This window comes from Aedes albopictus, chromosome 2 (assembly GCF_035046485.1).
Source record: "Aedes albopictus strain Foshan chromosome 2, AalbF5, whole genome shotgun sequence".
NCBI classification, from domain to species: domain Eukaryota; kingdom Metazoa; phylum Arthropoda; class Insecta; order Diptera; family Culicidae; genus Aedes; species Aedes albopictus.
In genome coordinates this window covers 354022454-354039578 of record NC_085137.1, presented here as the reverse complement: position 1 = coordinate 354039578, position 17125 = coordinate 354022454, and the positions used below count along the sequence as shown (strand labels likewise).

General features: G+C 40.6%; 2 protein-coding genes across 2 annotated transcripts in view; one reads left to right on the top strand and one right to left on the bottom strand.

Annotated features, from left to right (window-relative positions):
• Positions 1 to 612, top strand: part of LOC115263138 (SH3 domain-containing protein Dlish) — a 30905-nt gene extending 30293 nt beyond the window's left edge. The window contains exon 3 of the mRNA XM_062852755.1: positions 194 to 612. Within this exon, the coding sequence (XP_062708739.1) occupies positions 194 to 358 (165 nt within the window). The 3' untranslated portion in view covers positions 359 to 612. The remainder of the gene's footprint in view (positions 1 to 193) is intronic.
• Positions 540 to 14712, bottom strand: LOC109416209 (small ribosomal subunit protein uS15m). Its single transcript, XM_062852756.1, has 4 exons — positions 14392 to 14712; positions 14196 to 14329; positions 13938 to 14133; positions 540 to 902 (listed from the first exon to the last, which is right to left on the bottom strand). The coding sequence occupies exons 1-4, from the start codon at positions 14601 to 14603 to the stop codon at positions 614 to 616; spliced, it is 831 nt and encodes a 276-aa protein (XP_062708740.1). The 5' UTR covers positions 14604 to 14712; the 3' UTR covers positions 540 to 613.
• Positions 14713 to 17125: the final 2413 nt, after the last annotated feature.

Below are 17125 nucleotides of genomic sequence, written 5' to 3'. Positions count from 1 at the left end.
TTATTGTGCGCCTCCATTTACTGCTACTGTGTAAATTCGATGGAGTCCCCTAGTATTTCATTATAAACCAAAGCGGAGAAAGCCTTGAAACCCAAAGACCCCTATAAAATCATTTAAATTTTAATAATTTATTTTGAAAACAAAAATGGTTTCAATTTGTAATATTTTACATTTTTCTCTTCCCCTCAAAAAGGCACAAGCACCGGATGATCTATCGGTCCGACGAGGAGACTGGATTTACGCTGACCTGAACAACCAAACTGTAGACGGCTGGCTTTGGGCTTACGCCCCCAAAACGAGGAAGTACGGATTCATTCCCAAGGCGTACGCCCGACCACCGGCCATGACCAGTTTGTAATGCAAGAATCTGGACTTTGTTAAGCAAACTACGTTTTAAGTTATCGAATATTTGTTTGTAAAGAATGCATATGGCAATTCGCTCTAAAAAAATTATCAATCTACTTCCGCAATCGCATAAGAAATCTTTAAACTGTAGATTGTAAAATGCAAAAGTACTTAATCAAAAAAACATTATACAATTTAATACTCTACTAGTAACTAATTTTATTTTATTTTATACACGAAATAAACAAGTTTTTATAACAAAGCATATTCACTCCTCTTCGTGTGTTTTTTCCTCCAGCAATTTTCGTTTTTCCTTCAACTCTTCGTACTGCTTTTTCACCGCCTGGATCTGCTCCACGGTGACCGTGACGGGAACCTTGCACTCCATCTGCTCCTTCCGAATGAACTCCAAGTTTGCCAACTTCTTGGCAAGGAAGTCCAACTGTTGGGATTCCAGCAATTCGCGGTAGCTTTGTAGGCGAGTGCTCTTGATGCCATCGCAGTGGATGTCGGTCAGCTTACGGAGTGAATCCTTGCGGGTGATCCAATGGAAGTGCCTATAATGTATAATTTAATAATTACTAGTTTCAAATCATATTCAACTATTCAAGGATAGAAACATCGATTAATGAAAATTTGACTGCAATTCCAAAAGCTTTGGAGACAAGCGGAAACCTCAAACCAAATCACTCCAAACCCCCATTATTTATTTCTTGCAACTTCAGCAATACAGTTACCCAAACTTTTGCTCAAATAGCATCAAATTAATAAATAAATCGTAATACCCACGCTGTTTGCACCATTTCATTGCAGAAATGGAGAATAGAACAGATCGGCGAAGTACTAGATTTGTAGTAATGAGCTAAATTTTAGTATGGTGAGCAGGTCAATAGGGCACTGCACGAAATTCTCTCCTTCTCTTTCACTCTTACAGAAATTTTGTAAACAACAAGGCCAAGAAACGTCAAAATTCAATACAAAATCAAAACAATACAGTACCCTATTCTCCGTTTCTGCAATAAAGTGGTGCAAAAAGCATGCAAAGCACCCATGGGTAATATGATTCCTTGCCTAATTTGATGATGTTTGAGCAAAACTTTGGGTAACTGTGTTGTTAACGTTGCAAGTGGAGAAAACAACAACAGGGTTACCCCAAGTTTTGCTCAAACATTATCAAATTAGGCAAGGAATCATAATACCCACGCTTTTTAATCCATTTCATTGCAGAAACGGAGATTTGGCCTCCTCACCATACTAAAAATCAGCTCATTTCTTCAATTCTAGTACTTCACCTATTGTGTCCTATTGATCATCTCACCATACAAAAATCCAGCTCATTACTTTCAATCTAGTACTTCGCCGATTCCGTCCTACTACTACAAATTCTCCAATGATTCTTTTGGAATCAGATATTTTTCCAAGAAATTACATCACACTCCGCCTGAGGAAGAGTAGTTCTTCTACATTTTTTTTAAACATCTCTCCATGGTTTCTTTCAGGAGGTCCTCCAAATATTGCTTTACTGTTTTTTTCCACGAAAGTGACGTATTTCTCTAAAGATTCTTCAAGGATTTTTCAATAGGACGAAATCAGTGAAGTACTAGATTTGTAGTTATGAACTCAATTTGTGTTTGGTGAGAAGGTAAATTCTCCGTTTCTACAATGAAATGGTGTAAAAATCGTGGGTATTATGATTCATTGCCTAATATGATGCTGTTTGAGCAAAACTTTGGAGAACAGTGTTGTTGTTTTCTGCATTTCTTGCAATTTTAACAACACAGTTACCCAATTTTTGACAATTGCAGAAACGGAGAATTCGTCTTCTCACCATACAAAAATAAATCTCATTACTACAAATCTAGAACTTTATCGATCACGTCCTATTATTCCCTCACATAACTCTACAAGATATTTCTCCAAGCATTTATTGTCGCGCTTATCTTAGATTCTCAACAAGTTGCGTTCGAAACGCGCAGCATCAGATCGCGCAAGACCGCGCACGTATGATTTACACACGGTGTGCACCTTGGCTAAAACTGTTTTTGCAGCCGCCGGGTGGGAGCTGTCATGGATAATCAGCCGCCGTATACAAATCAAACGGAGCGCAATCTTTTCGCGATAAACGACGGCTGGTTGAGATCATCAGCATCTGAGTGATTAAGCTGGGATGCACAATATCTTGGCATTTCCTCAAGCGTTCATCACTTGGCGTTCTTAAGAAATTTTTCCAAGAATTCCTTCACAAATTCCTCTAAGGATAATTCTTGAATGAATGCAATAATATCTTCGAAAAATTTCTGCAAGGATTCATCAAGGCGTTTCTCTAATGTTTTACTAAGAGATTGTTCCTAGAAATCCTCCAGGAAATTTCTAAAGAATCCATTGAATAATAATTCAAGATTTCCAATGATTCCTACAGAAGTTCCTCTAAGAAAACCAATAGGAATTCTTTCGAAAGTCCTTCTGGAACTCTTCCAAAGAATTCTTTAAAATCCATCAATTTTAGGAGTTTTTGCAAACATTCCTTCAGGAATTTCTATTAGCATTCTTCTAGGAACTCTTCTAAATATTTCTATTGCAATTTTCCATTGGACTCCTTCAAAATTCTATCGATAAATCTTTCGAAAAAAGGATTCTATGTTTCCATCAAGCATATCAGTCAAGAATATCTCCAGGATATAATCATGATTCCTCTGAAACAAAACTTTAAAAAATTTGTAGAGTAATAAACACTATTGATGTACCCTGCGGTAATTAGATTTATGTTATATTTGTCATTTGTATGTCTATTGTCTGTGACGCTTTGGTTCAAGCTTTGGTCGTCTATTTGTCTATGGAAATGTCATTATTGAGAAGCTCAAAAATAAACAATAATAGTAGAAGTGTAACCACATCGGAAAGCGGAGTGACTAACAAATCGCTGTTCGTAACTTGAGTGAGGTATGCGGAATTTCTGTGGTATCCGAAACTGCACGTAATCCGGAGCGACTCGACAATTTGGCGCAGCCGGTACGATTTGTTTGCTACGGTAAGTTTCCTTTAAACTGCGGTTCCGGTTTTTGAGAGGGGACTTGAAAGTTGAACGATAATAAATGGATGTTTTGAGTTCTTGATGCTACATGTTCGATCAGTGATCATTGTGTGTATGCTTGAGAGGATTGTGTACGATGTAGATTATTGATTGCGGGGACGATTTGAAAAATTCCATGGCATCGTGAGGGATGTCGCAAGTTCTAAAGTGAAAATCGATTCTCTAGAAGTTGGAAGCTTAAAAGTGAAATCGTAGTGAAGAAAAGAAAAAAGAAAAGATGCGAGTCCGGTTGATGACCGAAGCGCACACCGAGGATGAAGTGAAAAAAAGATGCGAGTCCGGTTGGCGACCGTAGCGCACAACTGAAGAAGAAATGAAAAGATGCGAGTCCGGCTGAAGACCGTAGCGCACACCGAGAGTGTAACGACATTGAAAAGATGCGAGACCGGTTGAAGACCGTAGCGCCAAGAATAGAGGGTTTCAATGCGATTGACAGTATACAGCGTATGCTTCTCAGGAACCCTTGCGGGTTTTGGCCATTTTTGAAGCTTGGATAGCGATTCATGATACAAAGCCCAAGAATTATGCGGATTTCTTTTATGATTGAAGGGGCACAACGATGTCTGCTTAGCAAAGAGACGACTGAGGATCTCACGGTGTTGAAAGAAGGGTTAAGTGCCCCACACAATGCATACGTTTGCGTGTGCGTGACAGTAATTTGACACATTTCCCATGGGAAAACTGTCAAAAAAACGCAAACCTCGACGGAACGGACGCTATGTGTTCCAGGCTTTAGAGGTATAAATACAGTGTTGTCCAAAAGAGGGTTGCGTTTCAAAGATTTCCGAACGTCCAGGTGGAGCTGTTGATTGATTACACCATGCTTCCAAGGAAGTTGGCTTACCTCAGAGTCCCTGTGGCAATGGAGGCTAGGGTCAATCAGGGGCTTCAGGAAGTGCTCCATGCCGATATGATTGAACCAGTTATTGGGCCATCTGACTGAATTTCTCCAATGGTAGTGGTCCCCAAGGGGACTGATGATATGCGGCTATGTATTGATGTGCGATATCCCAATCAAGCGATACAACATGAGCACTATCCACTTCCAATTTTCGATACTTTTCTTAATAAGCTCAAAGGAGCGGTTGTTTTCCCAAAGCTTGATGTTTCCTCTGCCTACTACCACGTGGAACTACATCCTGAATCGCGAGAGGTAACAACCTTCATGACGAGCGGGGGTCTGATGCGTTTCAGGCGCCTAATGTTTGACATAAATTGCGCGCCAGAGATTTTTCAACGAATGAGCGAGATGTTGGCGGGCATTGATGGGGTAATAGTTTGTATCGATGATGTTGTGGTGTGGAGAGCGACTAACCGAGCACAATGAATGGTTACAAAAGGTGTTGGCTGTAATTAAGAGGAATCACGCTTTGCTGAACAAGGATGGATGCTTGTTTGAGGTGGAGGAGCTGGAGATACTTGGTTTCAAGATCAGCGGTCATGGTATAAGTCCTGCCGACGACAAAGTGGCAGCAATCAGAAGCTTTAGGGTGCCGGAGACAAGGGGAGAGGTTAGAAGCTTTGCGTTGTTTCGTTAGGGGTGAGGTGGATTTGTTTGGTACTGAGCAGAGGACAGCATTTGACGACCTGTACAGCGAGCTAGCCGGCACTGTTTATCGTCTGGGATTCTTTGACCCTAATGACCCAACCGAACTGTATGTGGATGCGTCAGCAGTGGGTCTTGGTGCTGTGTTGACGCAGTTGTGTATGTTCCTGGAGCCGACAATATCTCGGACATCTTCTCGAGGCTGTGTCAGCGGACAGATCCACCTTTCGATGAGACTTCGGAGCACTATGTTTGTCGGTGACGGCCGATGGATGAGCTTAGAAAGAAAGCCAGTAATGAAGACGTACCCACAGAGGTTGCGAAGGCTATTGAATCTCAAGTGTGGCCATCACAGATGATTTCATATCAGTTTTATCCGAAGGAACTGGGGGTCATAGATAATCTAATGGTGAGAAATGGTGGAGTCATTTTTCCATCGGGGCTTCAGCAGGGTACGTTGGATATCGCACATAGGGGTCATCCTGGAGTTGTTTCAATGAGAATATGGCCGTATATGGACCGTTCCGTGGAAAATCGTGTGCAAGAGTGTGCAGAGTGTGCATCAGTAAGCCAATAAGGAAATCCTGAGCCGATGCTACGTAAAGAAATGCCTGATCGTGCGTGGCGGGATTTGACATTGGATTTTTTTTTTCTGCAAAGGAGTGTGTGACACTTTTGGTTATAGTTGATTGCTGCAGCCGATTTTTGACTGTGATTGAGATGAGGACAGCATGTGCGCACAAGAGTATCGAGGCACTGGGGCGAGTGTTCGCGGAGCACACTTGTCCTGAAGCGGTTCGAACGGATGATGGACCTCCATTTGCCAGCGAGGAGTTTTCGAGCTGCTGTACCAGCGGGAAGCATCCAACTAGTCCGTGCCATCCTTGGTGTCATCCCCTACCGGCCCCAAATGAGTGAGTTGGTCGAACGACGGAACCAGGGGATGCTCCGAGCGTTGCGAGTTGGGAGGTTATTATGGGATGCCTGGAGGAGGGCGCTTGAGGATTGTGTGTATTCTTGCAGCACCGCTCCGCATTCTGTTGCCGGGGGGTCTCCAATGGAGCTGCTTACTGGAGGACCTGTAAGGGACCTGCTGCCTTCATTAGCACTTCACTGCGGGGGAGGCTGTGCCCCGATAAGCGACAGCACGCCAAAGGGGCAGATGTAACAATTGGAGACGCCGTCATGATCAAGGGTTATGAGACGGGAGAATTGGAGCCCAGCTTTCGACCGGAGTGTTCGGTGATTCAGAGAGGCGAAAGTGACGTTGTTGTTCTTGTTGGCAGTGGAGTTGGATATCGTCGGCCTGTAGCGCACCTCAGGGGGATGGCCCATTCCGCATGATGCAACGACCGATCCAGATCCTACAGATCCAGCTACGACAGATCCCGCTGTGACAGGTGCAGCTACGGCAGATGCAAAAACAGCTACCGCGAATGAGATGACTCGGAGCCCGATTTCTAAAGAAACGCCACCACCCAAGCGCTCCAGAAGAATTTAAAAAAATGCCAGCACGTTATAACGAATGATTGGGTCAATTTTATTTTTCAACACTATGTCGGTATCAATAAAATTCTTTGTTTTTATGCATATTTCAATCCTCGGACCAGGTGAGGAATGTAGAGTAATAAACACTATTGATGTACCCTGCGGTAATTAGATTTATGTTATATTTGTCATTTGTATGTCTATTGTCTGTGACGCTTTGGTTCAAGCTTTGGTCGTCTATTTGTCTATGGAAATGTCATTATTGAGAAGCTCAAAAATAAACAATAATAGTAGAAGTGTAACCACATCGGAAAGCGGAGTGACTAACAAATCGCTGTTCGTAACTTGAGTGAGGTATGCGGAATTTCTGTGGTATCCGAAACTGCACGTAATCCGGAGCGACTCGACAAAATTCTGTTAGGATTCCTGGTAGGGTCACGATGCCCTTAACCTAACGGTCCCAAATTTATCCCATTGTAAAACAAACCGATTACGGCACAAATTAATTCCGTAATTGAACAAAATTCGTTCTCACTTCTTAAATAAGCCAGAAACAAAACAAAATAAGCGCTTAATTTCTTTGTTTTGAGTAGGATGGAGCGTATATGCTTGTAGTGAAGCAACAAACACCCTATCTTAAAAAATAATCAAATAATTTCTTTAGAATTTTCCTCAATGATGCCTTCACGAATTCCCTCTTTAGGTGATTAATGCAAGACTAACATTTCATAGAGGGTATTCATCGGCAATTCTTCAGGAATCGCTTCCTTTAAAAATCTGTTAAAAATTATCCAATTTTCAACGCGAAAGAATTCCATGTTTAATTTATTGAATAATTTCTTCAAGGGAGGGTCTCCAATTAGTCAAGAGGTTAAGGCTATGGATCGCCAACTCGCAGACGGCGGGTTCGATCCCTGTTCTCGACTCCCTGGGCATATTGTATCTTTGTACTTGCCTCACACACAATATACAAATTCATGCAGTGACAGGCAAAAAAAGCCCTTCAAATATAACTGTGGAAGTGCTCAAAGAACACTAAGTTGAAGCGAGGCAGGCCAAGTCCCAGTGGGGACGTACAGCCATGAAGAAGAAGAATTTCTCCAAGGTTCTACCGAGGATTATTTTTGGCATTCCTTTAGGAATTCAACCAAGATTTAATCGAAATTAAAAAAAAATCTCTTTAAAAAAATGCTTTAAGAAATTCCTCCCAAACTCTTTCGAGATTTTGTTTTTGAGATCCTCTAGTTGTTCATCCAATAAATCCTCTTGCGATTTCTCCAAAGATTCGTTCTGAATTTATTCAAGTATTCTCTTATAACTTCTCAAAATGATTTCATCAAGCAATTCTTCATTATAAATTCAATACATGATTTCCCCAGGAATGTTACCAAAAATTGTGCACAAGAAAACCTTTGTAAATTCATTAATGCAAGGATTATTACTCCCGTAAGTTTTTTTTTTGTTTTCGTTTTGTTTTACACAAATTCCTTCAATGAATTCCATAGGAATTTCTCAAAAGGATCCTTAAGGTTTTTTGGTTTTTGCAAGAAATGGTTTCGAAATTCCTCCAATAAGACTTTCAAGGATTCAGGGATTCTTCCAATGAATAATTCAGAAATTCAAACAAAAAATTGAAAGACCTCTTTCAAGAATTCTCACAGAAATTCTACTGGAATTCCTTGATTGAATTCTTTAAGAAATGTCTTCGAACTATAAGGACTTTTACTTGTACGGATTTCTTAGGAATGTGTTCAAGCATTTCTTTAGTTATACCTGCAGCGATTTCATCATAAATTCTTTCAATAATTGCTGTAGGAAATCAACCAAAGATCTCCCAAGGCCTTCGGTAATTCGAAATTCTTCCTAGGAAATCTGTATGTATGTTTTTGAAGATTGTTTTTTTATTTACACCAAAGAAGTGGAGAGAAATAATCCAGGCATTTCATAATAAATTCGTCCAAAAGTATCTTTGCTTTCAAAATTTCTTAGGATCCTTGCTAATCGAATCGTAATTTATCAAAGTTCTAGTCTAACGTATGAAAAAGCATAAGTGCTCTATGTAAACAATCTTAATTCGATCGCGCACCACTATCAGCAGGAACACAAATTATGGTGCTTGTCAGTAGAAGGTATGGGCGTGCATGGTTGGATCGAGATGAGACCTCAAGCCAATGATGATGAAATCATCCCAATGACTCTTTCAGAATTTTTATAGCATTCTTCAACGATTCCGTAAGAAATTCCTCCAAAAATTCCTGCCAGCATTTTTACATGGATGCGTTCGAGAATTTCTCCAAAATTTCTTTAGAAAGCTCCCTTCAGGTATGGCTTTAAGCATAATTTCAGAAATTCATCAAAGATGAAGGAGGAGGAATGAGGAACTCCTGCAAGATTCCTTCTTGAAGAAATCTCTTTAAAAAATCCTTGGAAAACTTCGTTAAGGTTCATCTGAAGGATTCTTTAAAGGAATTCATGACTTAATCTTCAAAGGTCTTTATGACATTCTTGAAGTAATCACAGACAAACAGACGTAACACTTTTCAAAACAGCTGGCACATGCATTTAACGATCAATTCATATTCCATTTGATATGTGCGATCTTTCCACCAGAGGCGATAGTGTTCGATCGCTTTGACGTTTACCAGTGTACACGTTGCTGAATGATGCAAACGAAAATTACGGGTGATTTATGTAGTATGTAGTATGCGTGTTAGACAAACGTCAATTCGAAATCCATCATGGCAAACAGTGTCTCGCGCGGTTCTACCAACAGGTGGCAGTGTGCTAATGAAAAAGACACCGGACAAAAGTTTTTGATGAATATCCTCAAAGACAGGGGTTCCCAACATTTTTCAGGTGGCGACCCTCTTCAAGAATTGTCAAAGCATCTGGGGCAATATATATATATATATATTTTTAATGAATTCAATTAACGAAACTGTTTTTTTTTGGTACAGTGACGTAGCCAGAAATCTACTCTGCCAGGGATTTTCGACGATCAATGATACGTTTTTTTTATTCGGCACTCACATTTCGTAAACAATGATGTCATGAACATTAAATTTGAGTCGTAGCTGAGAAATAACGGCGCAGCCAAAATTTTTTTTCTTCTGAAGGCGTTTTATACTGAAAATTGGTATACAAATGGCGGTATACAAAATTTAAAATGGATATAATTTGCATAAAATAAAATAAAAATTTAATTTTTTTTTTGGTAACATCGCAGCGCCCCTGGACTGGCTTCACGGCCCCCAGGGGGCCACGACCCACCGCTTGGAAACCCGTGCTCTAAGAGTTACGTCTGTTTGTCTGTGAAGAAATAATTGATGAAATTGCTAAAAAAAACCTTGAAAGAATTCTTAAAATATTCTTTGAAAATGTTTTGAAGAAATTTCTAAATAAATGTTTGGAGGAGTTCCTGAAGGAATCGTTGTAAGTATTCCTAAATCATTGCTTTGAAGAATTTCTGAGGGAATCTCTTAAAAAAGTTCTGGAGTAAATCTTAGAGGATTTTTTGAAGAAGTTCTTGAAGTAACTGCTTGATAAATCGGAAAAGAATAAATCGGAAAAGGCTTCATTATTGAGGAATTCTTGCAGAAATTCTTCAAGGAATAAGTTGATTTCACTTATCTTTCACGAGAGCAAAAAAATAATGGACAAACTATTGTTATTACGATTTTGACGTAACATATGGTCAGATCTTAATTAATGAACAACCATTTATGTTACCAAGCTTATCGTAATAGTAGCTCAAGTCCCACATATGTGAGGGCCTCACAAAGAATAATTTTAGAATGAAATTTCTTAAAAAATGTATTCATAAATGGGTAGGTACAAAGAAGAATCACCAAACTTCTAAACTAAACTAACTACTGAATTAACTAAACTATTTGACGACTTTTAAAAAGCTATCTGAGCGCCTTATTCTAAAAACTCTTGATAATCACGAAAGGGCCCCTACATACCTATCAGCAGATCTGCGAAATAATGAAATTGAACTTATAAAGAACTTTATTCAAACTAGCATCCTCCGCACCTCCTTGCTACGCCACTGCCCTATATGGAAAATTACAAGCAATTGTAAGATCACTTGGAGTAAGGACAACTTTGTCCCAATTGACCAAAAGTGGAAACAACGAGGTGTTTATTGATCTGCGGTTTACCATGAGTTTCCTCTAGTCAACCGAGTACCCAGAGGCGGTAACTGCAAGAAAGTGATTCTTGTTGAAGATGAATGTGTAGTGGGGCAACGCCAAACAGAACTTCGAGCGTTACCGTGGGAGTGAAAGAGAACGCTCCAAACATTGCCATCAAGCACATCATTTGGAGATGGCCTGATTTTGATTAGATTGTTCTTACTTCGCCTTTTTAGCACCACACAAGACATCCATAGAAGGGCCCATATAGCCGAGGCGGTAAACGCACGGGTATTCAGCATGACCATGCTGAGGGTGACGGGTTCGATTCCCGGTCGGTCCAGGATCTTTTCGTAAAGAAAATTTCCTTGACTTCCTTGGGCGTAGAGTATCTTCGTGCCTGCCACACGATATACGCATGCAAAATGGTCATTGGCAGAGGAAGCTCTCAGTTAATAACTGTGGAAGTGCTCATAGAACACTAAGCTGAGAAGCAGGCTTTGTCCCAATGAGGACTTTACGCCAAGAAGAGAGAGAAGACATCCATAGGCCAACGTCGGTCGAAAAACAGTTGTTTAAATCTATTTGATATACTTGGGTTTTAGACCCCAAGCTGTACCAAAGGTTCGCCGGCATTGCCCGGAGGCCAAACAAGCTTTCTATATTCTGAACTCAATATGAGGTGACAAGATTCCCCATGAAAGCATCCACAAACACTCAATTTCCTAATCGTTGCTTGTCGCAGATATCGGTTTTTGAGCATTTGGTAGATCCAATTGGAAATCATTAGAGATATAGCACGACTCCGGCTTCGAATATGGCATCGAAAGGCACGTTGTCAAAAGCAACCTAGATATCTAAGAAAACACCCAAACAAGATTGCTTTTCAGTGAATGCTTTCTCGATATCGTAAACAACTTTGAGTAAAAGAGTCACAGTGGACTTTCCAGATTGGTAAGCGAGTTGGTTCACATAAAGACGCACATTGGACTGATACCTGAAAATCACGGATGTGATGATTGACAATGTGTTCTAAGCATTTCAGAAGAAAAATGGTTAAACTGATGGGCCTAGAACTCTTTGCTTCTTCATACTAAATAAATTTTACAGTGATATCCCACCAAAATTTGGGGATATACCCTGTTAGCAAAATTGCAAACAAGTAGTTTTTTTAACATGTTTGAAATAATCAAATCCCTTCTGAGGCAAAATAGGATATATTGCATCTGCTCCAAATCCGAAGCCCGAGAATCTTAAGTGCAAGAAAAGACATCAGGTTCATCCAAAGATGTAGTCCGGCTAAGTGTGTGCTGAATCAGCATTCCAGAACTTCCTCGTCAAAGGAAGTGAAATTGTCATTTAGCAAATGACGTTCGTTCACTCGGAAATTTTGTTCAACGGATTGACTTCACTTAAACTGAAAACATTTTGAACAAAGATTTTTTTCAGCCGGTTCGCTCAGCAGACTGAAGAGCTTTCTGTTATAGGTAGGCCTTGCAAGCGACCTGAAAGCATCCGATCAAGCCGAACGCTCCATCATAGATTTTTCATCTGACACATGTCAATTGGTTAACTCATGACTAATTCTGCTAGAGCAAAGCGTTATGTCGAACACTTCCTCTCTAGCACATGCAATGAAGGTTTGGCGGTTGCCTATGTTGAGTAATCCAAGATCTGTACTACATACTTAAGTATTCCATCCAACTGGAGCTTCTTAATTTAATGTCTGAGCAGCCCCAGATAATATGGTGACCATAAGTATTACTGCTAACAATTAGCAGAAGCCGCTTTGAAGTGCAGTATGCTTTGACTTGCTTAAAGGCATATCAGTAGGAGTAATTCATTATGCGGTAAATAAACCGAACAATAGTATTTCCTGTTGAGATTTTGAACAGATACATCCAGTGTCGCGAAGCATCAGCGTACAAGTCACAAAAAAGCTGATAAACACCAAGCTTGTATCACCCTGTCTCTGCGGTTTCTGATTCGCTCTCTATACAGTCGCTAACACCAGAAAAGACAGAATCCCATCATAGTCACCCGGTCACACTTGTTTTTCTACAATCATCCTGACTTGGATACGGCTCATGTGAGTGTCATGACTCTCTCCGTCGCCTCAAGCAGATGCACGCGCAACAGCATGTAAAACTATGCATGTGTATTATCACAAGCACGGTACTACGTCATAAATCCTATTCGTTTTGCATAGCTCAGTTTGAACGCACACATTGAGCGCACCACGCAGTTCGCCCTGACTACTGCAAACGCTTTTACTTCGCCCGTTATGCATCGTTGCTCAGAGAGATTGATTCTCTCGCAACCCGCCTGAAGCATACTCAGCAACTGCTATCGCTGCAAAGCTGCGAAGGGTGGAACCCACAACATGTTTGTCATTGCAGGCGTGACATGCTTGCTGGTTCGTATCACCTTGGGAAGGGTGACTCCAGAAAGCGGTTCAAGTGATTGTCTCGTGATGGTCGCGATTATTCGCAAGACTGGATACATCACTGATGCCCGATGACAAACGAGTTTGCCATTTCATGTTTAGCGAAAGTAGCAAACAAGGGATTTAAAAGATTTCCTAAATAGAAATAAGGTTCTTGCAAAAATGTGGTTCTTGTTCTAAAGCCACTTGGGCTGTTGTACCACTTGATCGTTGCTGTTCTTTTAATGGTGAATAGATCCTAACCGTCGCCATTACCCAAACTAGACAGTATCAGTTTTTTTACAATCACTGCTCAAAAACAGAGGCGAAAATATACCGTATAAAATGCATAATGTGAAACACCCAACTAAAACTAATGAACAACATGCTCATAATCCCGCCCTTTTTGTGCCTTGGGTGTGAGCCTCGGGAAAGGCAGCTGACTGCCTTGGAGAAGCACAAGTTCAGTTGTACCATTGCTTAGGTTAGCTCTGTAAGGGTTGAATACTATGGAGGGCGCCCTGATACTCATCAGGCTCCGTTTGTAGTTAGCTTCTCTCTCTCTCTCTTCTTGGCGTAACGTCCTCATTGGGACAAAGCCTGCTTCTCAGCTTAGTGTTCTATGAGCACTTCCACAGTTATTAACTGAGAGCTTCCTCTGCCAATGACCATTTCGCATGCGTATATCGTGTGGCAGGCACGAAGATACTCTATGCCCAAGGAAGTCAAGGAAATTTCCTTTACGAAAAGATCCTGGACCGACCGGGAATCGAACCCGTCACCCTCAGCATGGTCATGCTGAATACCCGTGCGTTTACCGCCTCGGCTATATGGGCCCTTGTAGTAACTTCTAATTACCCTAACCATTCATTGGTATATTCTATAGAAAATAAATTCGTTACTTACGTCGGATACGGCTTATACACCAAATCCAGCTTTTCAAGAACATACTCAAACCTCCGGTAGTCCCAACGTCTCAGGTATCTTAGAAAACGTTTCCTCTTGTCGATCAACTCCTTCAGATGCACCTTCGCAGCAGATTGCCGAGGGAACTTTTCCATAACTTCCTGCAGACTTCTGATTTGCGCAGTCATCAGGCCCACTAAAAGCAACATCATATAATAAGTATTACGTCCTATTTGCTCCGTAAACTAGCAACCATACACTTGGCCTCCACTGAGCCGTAATCCAGCTCATGCCGTTGAACCCGTTTCACCATCTCCTCTTTGAAATTTTCAAGCATTTCCCGCCGGCGATTATTCTCGAGGGAGAACATTGCTCGTACCGTATCATCCGCACTGCAAGCAAAATATATTCAGTTTTATCACACAGAAAAACATTTGACCAGCAACAAACTCACCTCTCCAGCTCCTTCGAATTCTGAAAATCCTTCAGCAGCTCGCTACCGGCAATCGGTCGCATCGGGTGCAAATCGCCACTCTTCTGCGGCTTGTAGCAGGGGATTTTCTCCGGTCGGACCCACTTGATTTTCAGGTCCGATTTGAATGCGTAGGTGCGGGATAGCATGCCAGCGCTGCTGGCAAGCGGTTTTAACTTATTTAAACAATTCATTTTACCTAAAAACTCGAAATTATTTGCCTATTTTCGCCACAAAAACGCCAGAGGAACTTTGCGTGAAGCACGCATGTAAACAAGACCAGGCTAGGATGACATAACAAGGGAAACTGTCAGTTTCGCAAACCGAGAGCAGTGGGTGGCAAAACACGGTAAATAAAACTAATATATATATTTTACTGAGTGTTGCGGACTGACTCAATTACACGCTAAGGTCAGTTTACCCAAATATGGGTCAAGTAGTTTACCCATAATCGCCAAAAAGTGCACATTCGCATTTTATGGGTAATGGGGCATTACCCATATATGAGTAAGCTGCATTTATTGAATTATGGGTAATTGAAAGTACTCAAATATTAGTAATTTTTTGCTATTAATGGAATGCAGATTATGGGAATCAGATTAAATAGCAATGCTAATACATAATATTACAAACATAACAATATTCTATAAAAAAATCATTTATTGTTTATATAGGCAATGTACAATTTGTTCCATTTTAAACCACTTCACGATCACTACAATATGTTTTTTCGATCTTCCCCGTAGCACTCGAAAGATTCACCTATCACAACAGCTGGAAGCGATGCGCTTGCCTGTGAACAGAACAATCATAACTCCATGCTCGCGTCTAATATTCGGAATCAATTTTAACGCCGTCCTCTCCGAAGGATTTCCTTGGCGAAAGCGTTGCACTGGTACCAAATCGTCGGAATCATTGTTGCAAATCGCATGCCGGTGCAGGGCCAGTGGATCTCATACTGTTCAGTTCCGGTGTTCCGGTCGAAGCACGTACGTCCTAAACTCATCGTTACTGCCACCTTGTTTCCGCAGTGGCTCCGTGGCTCTCCGGAACCGTTTGGCATCACGTTTGGCCAGGTGTGAGTACCTGACAACAGCTCTACCAAAAGTTCTGCGCATCGATTCCGCCATCAAAGGAGCTTTAAAGGAACAAAGTGAACATTATAATCAATATCAATTTAATCCTATTTGATGATTAACAATCCAAATTCCTTAACTTACCTATCAAAGCAAATTCCTCTTATCACAAAACTTCAATAATTGCAAGTTCTCACCCGACTTGTCTCCGTTCTTGTTTGTCGGACATTGTTCACATGAATGTTGTCAATTATTTAGTTTTCATCCAAATATGGGTAATTGCAGCTACTCATATTTGGGTAAAATAGCTTTACTCATAATATGAGTGAATTTTACCGATTTTAATCAGTTTATTTTACGCATAAAATAGGTAATGCATATAGAACCCAAATATGGGTAAATAAATTACCTATTTATGGGTAAACTGACCTTAGCGTGTAGAGTCAGTCTACACGCTAGCTTGCAAATACCCATTAAATGGGTCTCTAGTACCCATTTTTTGCATCAGTACTGAGCTGTCAAATAATGGGTGTTTTACAAGCTTCAAATAATGGGTATTTTTTCCACATTTTGAAGTACTACCATCCAACCCCTCAATGGGTGAATAATACCCATGTAAAAGTTTGACGAACAACGCCGCCATTTTTAGAATCGTCCTTGTTTCGTCTTCAAAGTATTTTTGTTGAGTTTTATAAAAACCTTTTTCATAAATCCGGGACAATCCGACAACTGGGTTTATTTGCGTCGGTGGTTGCAACATCCAACGGTGAACCTCGCTGAAATTATATGATCACGACATTAAACACAGGACGATGAAAATTCATTCCGGGAGCTGGAAGGTAAGTTTCCGAACAATTTTTTGTACCGCATCCTCAAAAGTATCTTTGACTAAATCTTATTTAATTAACGTTTAGGACAGAGTAATGTCAAGTGAGGCATCCCTGAGGATGGACTTGGGATGGACAGTCCCTGAGAATGTCGTAGACCATAAGGCAGGAACGGCAACCGGCTCTGAAGCCCCGCCAAGAGCCCTGCGCTGTTCGGCGGAAACGATTTTAAGTTTATTTATAGATTGTGTAATCGTGTAATGTTACGAAATAGTTTAATTGAAATAAAATTCAAGAGAAAATTTTGCGTTATGCATTTAGTTTTTATATTTTCATTAGCATTGTGTTTAAAATTGTTTCTAATAGCTGGATAGCCTGGAAATTTTCCAAAAATGGGGCATTTTTACCCATTTTAAGTTAAAAAACAATGGGTCTAATATACCCATTTTTTGAAGTTCGAGTCGAATACCCATTAATGGGTAAACGGCAAATACCCATTAAATGGGTTAAGCCACTTTACTTCGAAATGGGTACTAAAATACTCATTAATGGGTATTTGCGAACTAGCGTGTAGTTAGAGTCTGGCGGACTGTCACTTTCGATCGGAGCCAATCGAGCATGACGTCACTAGTAATCCTACATTATAGAGATCTGCGGAGGCGGCCATTGTAAGCCAATCGTGCAGAAAGAACTGTCAAAGTGTGAGCCAAATGAACAGGCTGATCGTTCGTAAGAAGGCGTCGATTGAACGGTATTGCAATCCGAACTAAATAAATTAAAATTATTTATTTTTAATATCGAGAAATTGACGGT